Raw genomic sequence first — 12,620 nt, forward strand, 5'->3', positions numbered from 1 at the left:
AAGGCAGGCAGGAAGGAAGGCAGGAAGGAAGGAAGGAAGGAAGGAAGGAAGGAAGGAAGGAAGGAAGGAAGGAAGGAAGGAAGGAAGGAAGGAAGGAAGGAAGGAAGGAAGGAAGGAAGGAAGGAAGGAAGGAAAGGGAAGGGAAGGAAAGGGAAGGATCTCATGCTGGAGAGGAGGGAATGTGTAAGGCTATTTATGGTGCAACTATAGGAATCGCCATGTTTATGAGGAAAATAGATGAGATGCAAACCCAAGGAAAAGGAAGCAACATTGCTAAAAGACAAACATCCTTCAGTAAAGGGACATTTATTTTATTATGGCTGAATTGAGCCTTTACTATGGATTCAACTTCTTGATATGTAAAAAGTGTTTCCTTTTTTTTTAAAAAAAAAAAATAAAAAATGTGTGTGTGTGTTTTTGTTTAGTTGGTTTTTGTTGGTTTGGTTTTTCTCTTTGTTTGGTTTTTGGTTGTGGTTGTTGTTGTTTTTTTGGTGTTGTTGTTTTGTTTGTTTGTTTTAATGAAAAAAACCCACAAAACAATCCACTGAGAATTTTGTTTTTAACCAACAGAACAAAAGTTAAGAATATTGATCGCACTATGGGAAAGAGAATGTGGGTCAAGGTTAACCAGAACACCTATTCCTGGTCCTATTGGTGGAACAATACCAACTGCTGCAAAAACGTCCTCATGTATATTGCCACAGGACAGCCCCATGCCCATCTTCACGTCCCTCCAGTTTCCATCCACCTCTACACATAGCCAGGGTTCCTGCCCAGCACCCAGCTGTGCATTTGCTCTAGCAAGGACTTTCAGAGGATGATGGGACTTACAGTAATTTAACTTTCTATTGCTGGCAGAAGGTAGAGGTCTAGCCTGAACTACTAGGCATCTCAAGTCTTATTGTGATTATAAGATACAGACACCAAATCTCTTGCCCTTTTAAACGTTCAGCATTCTAAAATGTGTGAATATGAGAATACCAATGGAATGCAGCATCCAGAACCTGAGAAACATGCTTGATTTCTAATTCACAGAAGTACAGTGTTATACATAGTATAGAAGCAAGCTGTGGAGGCATAGAATTTTAGTTAAAGAAAATAATACTGAGAAATTAAAAGTTTGAAGGGAATTTGAAAAAGTAACACAATACCAACTAAGCAACAAAACGGAGCCAATTCCGTGACACATGGTATTAGAGTTATGTCTCATTAAGTCATAGCCATATATTCTGCATACAAATCTCTAGCATAAGACTTGGCATTCACAGAAGCTGAAAATTCAAAATAGTTTTAAAGCAAGTTATTGTCACCTCAGTAAAACTGCTTGTGAATCTCTTACTCAGAATGAAGCAATTTGCAATTAAGGATTTTGTTTGCTATACTTTGGAAATCTTTAAAAAGTGCAGTACTTTACATTTACTCCTCATATATACTGTATTGAATTAATTTGATTTCACTTTGTTTAAGTTGCTTCTGAATCAAAGGATGCAAAAATAAATTACAAGTGCTTTAATTCTGAACCAGTGTCCACACAGGATTAAAGGGAGTTTTGTTAATACACTTCAAAGTCACACCTGTAGTTATTTTGGGTAATTTTCCTGGGTGCTCCTACATAATAAAGGCTAGTGAGACACAAATATGGGAAACTGCTGTAGCCTTGAATAATGACAGAGCAAGGAAGAGGGCTATAAATGTTTCTACAGAAGTCATTTTTCAGTTTTGATTGCTAATCAGTTTTCTAATAAAGTATGCAGGACTCAGTGGCATTTGCCTAAATTTGCCTAGAGTATTTGCCATTCCTATTAATTTTCTTTAGCATGAAAAAATATGTTCCCATGCACAAGGTAATAATGCTTTTTATTTCTATACCTGGACCAGCTTACTGAAACCTTAGCCTTGTTGACATGGTTGATAGAAGTTTTCACTGACTTTAGCAGAGGTGTATTTTTATTCAAAATAACAAAGAGAGAAAGAGAGAGAGAGAAAGAGAGAGAGAGAGAAAGAGCGAAAGAAAGAGCGAAAGAGCGAAAGAAAGAGCGAAAGAGCGAAAGAAAGAGCGAAAGAGCGAAAGAAAGAGCGAAAGAGCGAAAGAAAGAGCGAAAGAGCGAAAGAAAGAGCGAAAGAGCGAAAGAAAGAGCGAAAGAGCGAAAGAAAGAGCGAAAGAGCGAAAGAAAGAGCGAAAGAGCGAAAGAAAGAGCGAAAGAGCGAAAGAAAGAGCGAAAGAGCGAAAGAAAGAGCGAAAGAGCGAAAGAAAGAGCGAAAGAGCGAAAGAAAGAGCGAAAGAGCGAAAGAAAGAGCGAAAGAGCGAAAGAAAGAGCGAAAGAGCGAAAGAAAGAGCGAAAGAGCGAAAGAAAGAGCGAAAGAGCGAAAGAAAGAGCGAAAGAGAGAAAGAAAGAAAGAGCGAAAGAAAGAGCAAAAGAGCAAAAGAAAGAGCGAAAGAAAGAGCGAAAGAAATGAAGAGCGAAAGAAAGAGCGAAAGAAATGAAGAGCGAAAGAAAGAGCGAAAGAAAAAGCGAAAGAGCGAAAGAAAGAGCGAAAGAAAGAGCGAAAGAGCGAAAGAAAGAGCGAAAGAAAGAGCGAAAGAAGGAAGGAAGGAAGGAAGGAAGGAAGGAAGGAAGGAAGGAAGGAAGGAAGGAAGGAAGGAAGGAAGGAAGGAAGGAAGGAAGGAAGGAAGGAAGGAAGGAAGGAAGGAAGGAAGGAAGGAAGGAAGGAAGGAAGGAAGAAAGAAAGAAAGAAAGAAAGAAAGGAAGAAAGGAAGAAAGGAAGAAAGAAAGAAAGAAAGAAAGAAAGAAAGAAAGAAAGAAAGAAAGAAAGAAAGAAAGAAAGAAAGAAAGAAAGAAAGAAAGAAAGAAAGAAAGAAAGAAAGAAAGAAAGAAAGAAAGAAAGAAAGAAAGAAAGAAAGAAAGAAAGAAAGAAAGAAAGAAAGAAAGAAAGAAAGAAAGAAAGAAAGAAAGAAAGAAAGAAAAGAGCAATTTCCTCCCCTTTATTCCCTCTTCATCAGAGCAGTAACACCAGATACTTAACATGAATGGGACCTCCCATTTGCCTCATTTCCCTGGCAAACACTTACATAAAATGTTTCTGGATGATTACTTGAAATGAGGAGTGTAGATGTTAGATCAGGCTCTTACATTCTATTTTGGCAAAATACAGATTATTTGAATTTTTAAAAATTATTTGACCTGAATGGTTAAAACAACTCTCCAGCTGCAAAAAAAATATTTGTTTTGTTTTGTTTTAAAAAAACCAAAACAACAACAAACAAAACTTGACCAAATGCTGATGCACCTCTCACTTGATGACAAACTGAGCTCCAAAACTGGAAATCCAGCCCTCTGAAAACATTGGTCTAATCTTCTGGGAAGGTTTGAGTTTTCTGTACAGTGCTGTAGAAATAAAAAACATTCAGGATTACAGTTCAAAATGGAAGCATCTCCTAATCATGACATTTTTGTTAAAGATAGTCCTTGGAGACCAGCTGATAATAGCAATTCTACCAGTTTTCTACATACTTTATCCATTTGTATAGATTATTTAAATTTTGGAAGCTTAGGTATCAGTTTATGTGGCTGAGTCTCTGCAGATTTGCTTTTATCCAACTTCACTTTCGTTGACAATAGTTTTATCAGCATTTAATTACTCTAAAACCAGAAAGCAAGCACAAAGTGCTTCCAAAATAATCAGGTTTTCAAGAATCAGTTGCTGCTTGTCTCTGTTCTCAATACACTAATATGTAAACCCAGTGCAGATCACCAGGGAAACCAGCAGCTTGCTACCCTACAATTTTCTTAGCATATCTCCAGTGAGACATAAATTGACAATAATCTAGATTTTCCACTTTTTTACAGCACCTAAACATTTTAGTGGTGAATAAATTTTTCCCCAGGTATGCATTAGTAATATGCTCAGTCAAGCTGGACAGAAAGGTCTGCTGTAAAGCAGATACAGGTGAGATAGTTACTTGCTAAATGCTGGTAATGTTTTGTGTGTATTATGCTTAATGTAGGTCAGGTGGAGACTACGTTCCTTATGTTTGGCAGTACTGAAATATAAAGCTTGCTTCAGCCACAAGGGGTTTATTCCAATCTAGGAATTCAGTTTAGGCTAAAGCTGGAGAGATTTATACTGGCTGAGAATTTGCTTATGTTTTAAGAAGCTTACTTTGATTTAGAGAGTTCAGAGAGTTTAGCAAAAGCTTCAATTACAATATTTCACTTCTGTAGGTAAATTTGCATACTAGTACTTTTTTCTCGTAAGAATTTTGTAACTTAAATTTGTATTGTTTAGATTTAAAATAATATTGTTGTTTTTTCTATAGCTTTCTTTTATTTCATCCACTGGTGGTGAGTTTACATGTTCACATATTACATTTATAATGGAAAAGCACTAGCTGCTTTGAAATTCCACTGTATCTTCCTCCTGGCTTCAGTAGTCTCAGTATGTATTTTGCATAAGTCCTTTTGCTTTTAAAATCATGTTAATTTATTCCCTAGTGTAATTTTACTTTTGGGCAAGAGCTGAAGTTTATTGTTAGCAACAAAAGGAAAAAAAACCCTATTAGGTATTTGGGACCAAGAAATTCTTAAGTTTCAAGAAAGGCTTAAATCAGTAACAAAACTAGTAAGCTTACATTTCCTCTGAGGACAAATGTCATGGCAAATCACTTCCCATTGTCATGTTGTTGTAGTGCTAGAGTCTCATAATCCTGCTTCTTCAAAAATGTTTTTGAATCTTCATCTTAGATTTTGTCATTGTCCTGTTGATCTTTAAGGTAAGCAGCTGTTATCTGTGTGTGAGAAGTCATTCATCCTATCTTTTGAAGAAATACCTAGTAAGTAAAGTCTCTTTTGAATTTGAAAGCAGATAACATCTGGCTTAGTCATCCTGTGCAAGGTTTCTGGATGACTTCAGCAGCATAGAAACCTGCAACTGATCAGCTTGCCACTGCCTTTCAAGGCTGATATTGAACTGTTTTGGACAGCCTGGGATAATTCAGCTACAGAGCCACCAAATCAGTTTATACATGATGTACCTCAACAGTCCTCTTTTGTTTACTTTACAAAGAAAATCTTGGCATTTTATCCAATATTGCACCACATCTTTCATGTGCAAGCTGATGAAGACTCGGCAGTGAGTTCATTTCAGTGCAAAAGAAGCACATCCCATTGTTCTAGATTGGAGATGGGTACCAGTTGATCAGCTAAATCATGAATAATAATAAAGTTTGCAATCCAGAAAGCCTGCTTTCCAGTACTGTTTAAACAAAGCAGCAAACTCCCTAAGCACAGAGCCTGTGAGTTCTCTGTACTGCAACATTCCTGGGTACTGCAACATCACCAACTGAGGGGAGAGGGGAGGCTGGTGCCTGCCTTATCTCCTCTGCAGCTGGGTGTTAAGAAAGGAACCGTCTTATTTCTACTGAGGTGCCTTGAATGGGTCTTGGTTATCTGGCCCATGGTGAGTCTTTTCAGGCTGCATGGATGTAAGAGGGGAGATGGCATCTGGTGGGTGACTCAACATGGAGACCTAGTGGTGGTACATGGTTTCTCAGTTTGTCCAATGACCAGTGTGTTCATCTTAACCCTGCCAGTATTTTTTGTTCATGTTAGTGAAGAGAGCCCCTCAACAGGCAGGGCCTGAGCACACGAAAATGAAAGATCCTTCCTGTGACACCTCAATAAACCTCTGGCTGCTGTCCAGCAGAGGCAATGCTGCTTCTGTCTTAACAACCACCACAAGGAAGAATGAGAATTTCTTTTAAAGGTGATATGCAGGAACATATAAAATGTTGCCTATTTTTCTTTAATTACTAGTGTCCTGTAGAGATTTGGAAGCATAATTTTATTGTGTAATTTTGGAAAACTTGGCCATTACATTATCTCTGACAATAAGTGTACCAATAATGAGAAAAACAAACAAACAAACAAAAATGTTCTTAAACTAAAGGCATAAAAATCCAAAGAAGTCCTGCTAGTCACATGCAGGGGTTCTCTCCATTAAACCCCACAGGGAAATGCCTGAGGAAACAACTGAATTACACTAGCATATGAATCAATACATCTAGTCAATAAAAATACTCATCTTAGTGTGGATCCACCTCTATAAAAAAAGTCATTGGTGTTTCTCCTGGGGGTCTATGGAAAAATTAATATAATATTAATAAAGCCTAGTTTTGCCTTTCAGTACAATTCTGTGATTCTGTAATTCCAAGTAGGGGTTAAAATGTGGGACACATGAGTCAGGAATAACTCACGGAGACCCTGTGCTCAAAAGATATTTGGCCTTGTTTTTTGTTTGGGTTTTTTCTTACTTTCTGAAAGAAGCAGAAGTTAATAACATTGCACAGACTTGATGCAAAGCATCAAGTCTGAATTGTGCAAACACAGCTGGAAAGTGACTTAGATGGTGAATACACCTCACCCACCCACACTGACAAGGTAGCTGCATTTCTAATACATTGTTCCTAGATGTGCTAATTAAAGATGCAAATTATCCGATGAATTACAATCTCGAAATTCAATACAGCCTAAGTGAATATGGGCTCCTCATGGTCCCACAGCCCACATGATATCCATATGGGGGAGTTCCTCATTATTCCAGAGGAATTACATATCTCTGTGTATACTGGCCTCTCTCTGCAGACAGATGTTGCTCTTGAAGCAATGTTAGCTAGATCATCAGCAGAAAAATTCTTGATTGTAGGGTTAATGCTCCTTTTTACCAGTTTATTAAAGGAAAAAAGAAAAATAAGTGTTTTTTTTTTAAATAGTGGCTTTGTCAGTGAATTTCCTTACGTTGATAAAGTGGTATGTGGCATCTTAGCCAAGTGCATTGGTTGTAGGACAGAGTGTCACCTGTAGCACCAATGGGTAGTACCAGGGAAAGACACTTTAATTTCTCTTCCTATTCATTTTTGCTTCCTACTCCAATTCTGCCACTGCAGGGATGATTTACAGAGCCTTAAAAAAGGATGAGGAATGATCTTCATCACAGAGAGATGTTGGTATTAAAAATTTTAGTGCTGATAATTTTTATTTTTGTCATTAGTAATGCTTCTTCGTTAGTTATAACGTAAGGAAAGAACATTTTAACATAACACTGCACTTATGTCTCAACTAAAATCCTGAGAGCACAGCACATGTGCCATCAGAATTAGCAGAGTCCCTCTGCTATTTAGTGCAAGCAGGAAAGTTCTTGTAGCATTCACTTTTCAGCAAATTAATACTTTGTGTGGCTGGAGGTGTTCCATGAAACATGACCCTACAGTAGTGTCCATTAGAATGGTCAGGAGCTATTTCATAGAATCACAGAATTGTTTTGGCTGGGAAAGACCTTCAAGATTCTCAAGCCCAACTGTAAACTTTACACTGTCAAGTCCACCATCTCCCTAAAAGCCACATTTACACAACTTCCAAATACCTCCAGGGGTAGTGATTCAACCACTTCTCTGGGCAGCCTGTTCCAATACTTGACAATCCTTTTGGTGAAGAAATTTTTCATAATACCCAATCTAAACCTCCCCTGGCACAACTTGAGGCCATTTCCTCTTGTTCTATCTCTTGTTACTTGGGAGAAGAGACCAACCCCATTTTGCTACAACCTTCTTTCACATAGTTGGAGAAAGCATCAAGGTCTCCTCTCAGCCTCCTTTTCTCCAGGCTAAACAACCCCAGCTCCCTCAGCCTCTCCTTGTAAGAATTATTCTCCAAAGATTTCATGTTAAGCTATTGTATAGAAATGTAAAGCTTAGCACTGCCAGTGGCTACGCTGGTGTTACCGGGCTTGAGACCTTTAGGGAGGTTTGTAAGCTGTGGCTTGAAGCTATGACTGTGGATGAAAACTGAATTGAAAAAGAAAAATATGTGCCAGTGTTATTAAGTTTATGACATAAGCTGTAGAAAGTGGGAAAAAAAGTGGAAAGGTAAATTTTATATTCAGTCCAAAATGGATGTGTGTGGTGTACAATGTGATGTACAAAGCAGCCAGCACTACTCACTGAGCTAAAACTTTTGTTATATCCAAATACAGTGTAACAGAGCAAGGTAGAAATGGCAAGTTTATACATCCTAGAGCTTTGTGGGCCACGTTTTTCCTTAAATGTTGATACGGGTATGGAATGGCATGGGTTTATAGGGAAAAACATAATTTCAAAAACCCACATGGGTGAGACATTGTTCTATGTATATTTTTCTACTGAATCACTCACTTAGTAAAAATATGTATTTTCTGGTGATAAATGCTACTTCATTAGTTTCTTTTGTTTTCTTCTTTGCAAGTAATAGAAGGATGGATAATCTGGCTTTTCTAAAGGTCTGATAGTCTTGGTCTGCAGAGCAGAGCTCCTGACCTCCAATATTTTGCAGTGAACCTGACCTGTTCATCCCGCTCTGTGCACCAGGCTTCCCATTCCCTGTGCTTCGGTTTCCAAAGAAAGCACCTCCGAACTTGCAGGCTGTGAAGCAGGCAGTCACAACATGCCCAAGGCAAGTTCCCTACCATGTTCCCCTGAATATGAGTACACCTGGCAGCACAGGGAGACACAGCCTTTCAGAGACAAAACAGAAGTGCAAGATGAGTGGGAAGGCCAAAAAGGCTGGGAAAAAAAAGAGAGCAATTGAAATCAAAGCTAGAGAAAAGCAGTGCAAACAGATCATCAGTATTATGAAGTACCTCATTCTGCTCCTTTAAGAAGCTGGAGCAAGAGAAAGATCTGAATCTAATAAAATCTAGAAGAATACTTACCATAGTCTTGAGAAGAAGGATGAAAGAAGATGAAATAAACAACAGAGAATGAAAAGTTCAGATTACAGAAATGGAATGCAAAGGTTTTATTTATTCATTTATTTTGTTATTATTGCAGTCAATTCATCTACATTTTAAATCTTGTTTTTGTTCTGTTACTCTCACCAAATTTCAATTCATTCACTTGCAAAACTGGAAGACTACTTACCTAGCAGAAGCTTTCCAAATAAAATTAGATGAGTTACAGTCATTATTTGGCTCAGTGTTTCAGAAGTGTTTTTTGAGATTCCTGAGTAACAAGCACAAGACAACTACAAAATATTGTTGTTATCATTACTTTGAGCTTTGGTGAGGTCATGTATTAGGGACCTGACATAATGGAAATAATGACAGTGACCCACTTCAATCAAATTATCTGTTTCTCATGTGGGAAAAAGTTTCTACTCAAAGCTGACAGGGGTTACCCATAAATGTGAGCACAAGGTAGGACTGTGTTAGCATATTTAAGGAGGGATAAAGCATGATGAATATCATAAGATCTAGACACAATTTATTTTTTTTAATTTTTTTTAATCCATGCTAAAACACCTAAAGGGGATGGAATTTAAAGCTGCTGAAGAATTCCAAATGTCACCATCTTCAAAGTATGCCTGGAAACATCAGACATTTAGTTTTGAAGACGCTGCCTAAAACATCTGGATAACTGAAACACACAAAAAACCCCCAACCACCCCAAATCCTCTATTAGTAGCAGTTAGCCTTTTCTAAACCTTGAAAGATCTACGGGACAGCTTTTGGTAAATAGTAGTAAAACCATGAAAGAAACAGGTTTCTTCTTTTCTATGTGGTGAAATAACTCCCTAAATCTCTTTCTTTCAAATCAACAGTTGGCAACACTGGCAGAAATACTAGCTGCCAAAATGAAAATGTTGGGTTGGAGTCAGCAGACCCAGCACACTGTAAATATTGAAGCTCATGGAAAGAAATGCAGCGTGGGAGTAAGCTTTTTACTCCCTTCTGCATACTTCTAGGTGCTTTCTGCCCTTTTGCACAGTTGTGAGTGGTTGAACATAAAGCAAAACAGTTTTGGATGCTGTGGAGAAATGCTGGAAGCAGAGTAGAGAAGGTGACTCCATTTGCTTTGCTGACAAATAATTTAGGGTACCTTTAGCTACTGTGTGTGGGCTGGGTATTACAGAGAAGGTGACTCCATTTGCTTTGCTGACCTTTAGCTACTGTGTGTGGGCTGGGTATTAAATGAGATCTGTGCTTGTGCCACCTAGTCTGGCTGAGCGAGGACACTCACTGACTAAGAGGACAAGGTGTGGGATTTTCCACCCTAGAGACCCTATGCCACTCTCTTCACCACCACAGAGGCAACCTGGGCTTAGGGACACATCAATGCTGGGTCAGGCAGAGACACTCAAATTAGCTTTCAACAAAGTGAAAAACTAGTGGAAAGATCAGAACAGATACTCCCTGAGATTTATATACCAATAAACAGAAAAGTCTGCCTCCCAGTTGTTTCTGAGATTTTGTTCTTCCCTTTAAGGCTTAATAGTCTATGGAGAACAAAAGAGCTGGTGAAATGCTTACTGCATTCTCTTGAGTGCCTGATAGCCACTGACTGAAGCAGATGACACCACCTAAGTGAGTTTATTTATGACCAAAGCAACAGAAGTAGCAACACATCACAACATGTTCATTTACTGCAGACCCAATGAGGAAATATATGCAGTTGTTGTAGATGAATATACCCCAGCCAGCCAAGCCAAATGGATCACCGAATTAACTGGAACACCAGTATAATATTTGCTTCTTGTGTCACTAGATCCCCTTGGTTTAAGCCTTTACCTGTTTTTGTGGAGTTGGTTGGTAGAGCTTATGTCACTTTCCCAAACTGCAAGAGGTGAAAATATATAACATATTTTGTCAGTATAATTTATTGGTATAATATTTAAGCCTTAAAAATGGCACCCCTAGACAGTATTACCACAGCACAGCATTTTCTAGGGTCAGGTTTAACCTTCTGTAGGCAACTGAGAAACAACAGCAGCTTTGGTCACATTGACATTTCTGCTTCTTCACCTCCAGTGTTCCCATGGGAATAGGACACCTTTCTTCTCACAATGTCACTCAATAGAGCAGTTTTGGTGTCTTTTAAAAAAAGGGGACTAAAACCTCAAAGGTGACACAAGCTGAGTGTGCTCCTTGTTTCATTACATGGAGCTAGTAAAAACTTTAGTGGAGGTATATAAGTATTTTGTATTTGAATTGCATTAAAGCTTGAAAAAGCACCCTACTTCAGTACAAAAGGTTTGGTTACATCCAGGAACAAAAGAAAATATAAGGTGTGGGGTTTTTTATAAGGTAAAGTGTTTTTCTTGTGTTTTTTTGGTAAAGGTCCATGGGACATCCTCCAGGGAGAATCAAAACCAGAGCTATAGGAGTGTGCAGAGCAGTGAGTATGGCTTTACATCAGAAAGAGGAAAAGAAAAAGGCAAGTTCAAAGCATACTGAGCTTTAGTGCTGGATGGGAAATAGCAGAAATAGAGGGGATTCTAAATAAAGACCAAAACAACAACAAAAAAACCCCAAAGCAAAACAAAAACTCAAACCAACCAAACAAAAAAACCTGAACAACCTCACCACCACACACACACAACAAAAAACCCCCAAACAACAATACATCAAAACAAAAAACCCCAAAACAAAACTGAACACCCCCCCCCAAACACACACACACCAACAAAACTCCAAGCAACAGCAACAAAGAAAACCCCAACCCAATCAAACAAACAAAAAAACCCCAATAAAATAAAATTTGTATTTGCATTTCAATTCTACCAGAGCTCATAAAGTCTCTCTCACCCATCAAAAACTGTCCCTGTCCCTGAAGGACCAAAAATACCTGCTCCAGAGTAGAAGAGCAATCTTCATACGCACACAGGGTAATGGTGCTGAACAGACAAACCCAAAAGAGTCATCTCTCCCCCATCCAAAGCAGTGGCCTGCCCACCTGGCTGGGAAGTGGTTACTCTCCTCTCACAAGATGCCTTCATGCTGTTTGAATAGCTAAGGTCACTGTAGCTTAACCCCGAACCCCAGTGATTAGACCCCTCAACCTCACGTGAAAGGGTGGGTGCAGGGAGGATGGAGTCAGACTCTTGTCAATAGTTCCCAGTGACAGGATGAGGGCCAATGGGCGCAAGCTGGAACACAGGAAGTTCCATTTAAATATGAGAAAAAACTTCCTAATGGTGAGGGTGACAGAGCACTGGGACAGGCTGCCCATGAGGGTTGTGGAGTCCCCTTCTCTGGAGATATTCAAGACCTGCCTGGATGCAGTCCTGTGTAATGCGCTCTAGGGGAACCTGCTTTAGAAGAAGTGTTGGACTAGATAATGTCTAGAGGTCCCTTCCAACTCTGGCAATTCCATGATTCTGTGATAGGAAGTAGTAATGAGCACATGAACAGGACTCTTTCTTCTCTCACTCCTCCACCATGAATAAAAAAAATAGTGTTTTTGTGACCGTTTTATTCTTCTGAAAACAGTGATTAAAAAAGCAAACATCCATGCAACTTTTCATATCCTTAATCTCCAAGACAGATTGTGTGAAACACAATGGCTGGCTCTCTTTGCAATTTCAGGCAATAATTGGGCCATATTTCAACACATACACACACACTTAGATGCACTTAATCAAGGTTCATATTGTTTCTGTACAGTTTTATCTCTGTGCTATCACTATATTGTTTTGGTAACTGAGCTGAGTTGCAAAGGGTGTCCCACACCTATGATGGTGTGACTATCTTGGGTTTTTCAAAACTGGTACTTAGTTATGCCTCATGTGAAATACAGTGTGAAATCCCTCTGA

The 12,620-nt window shown here is 38.8% G+C and overlaps 1 protein-coding gene across 1 annotated transcript in view; it reads left to right on the forward strand.

Moving 5' to 3' along the window:
* Positions 1-3,028, forward strand: part of LOC104390159 (nucleolar protein 58-like) — a 21,224-nt gene extending 18,196 nt beyond the window's left edge. The window contains exons 5-6 of the mRNA XM_009999257.1: positions 2,056-2,407; positions 2,888-3,028. Coding sequence (XP_009997559.1) covers positions 2,056-2,407; positions 2,888-3,028 — 493 coding nt within the window. The remainder of the gene's footprint in view (positions 1-2,055; positions 2,408-2,887) is intronic.
* The last annotated feature ends 9,592 nt before the right edge of the window (positions 3,029-12,620 follow it).

The sequence above is a fragment of the Chaetura pelagica genome, unplaced genomic scaffold, assembly GCF_000747805.2.
Source record: "Chaetura pelagica isolate M959 unplaced genomic scaffold, ChaPel_1.0 scaffold90, whole genome shotgun sequence".
NCBI classification, from domain to species: Eukaryota; Metazoa; Chordata; class Aves; order Apodiformes; family Apodidae; genus Chaetura; species Chaetura pelagica.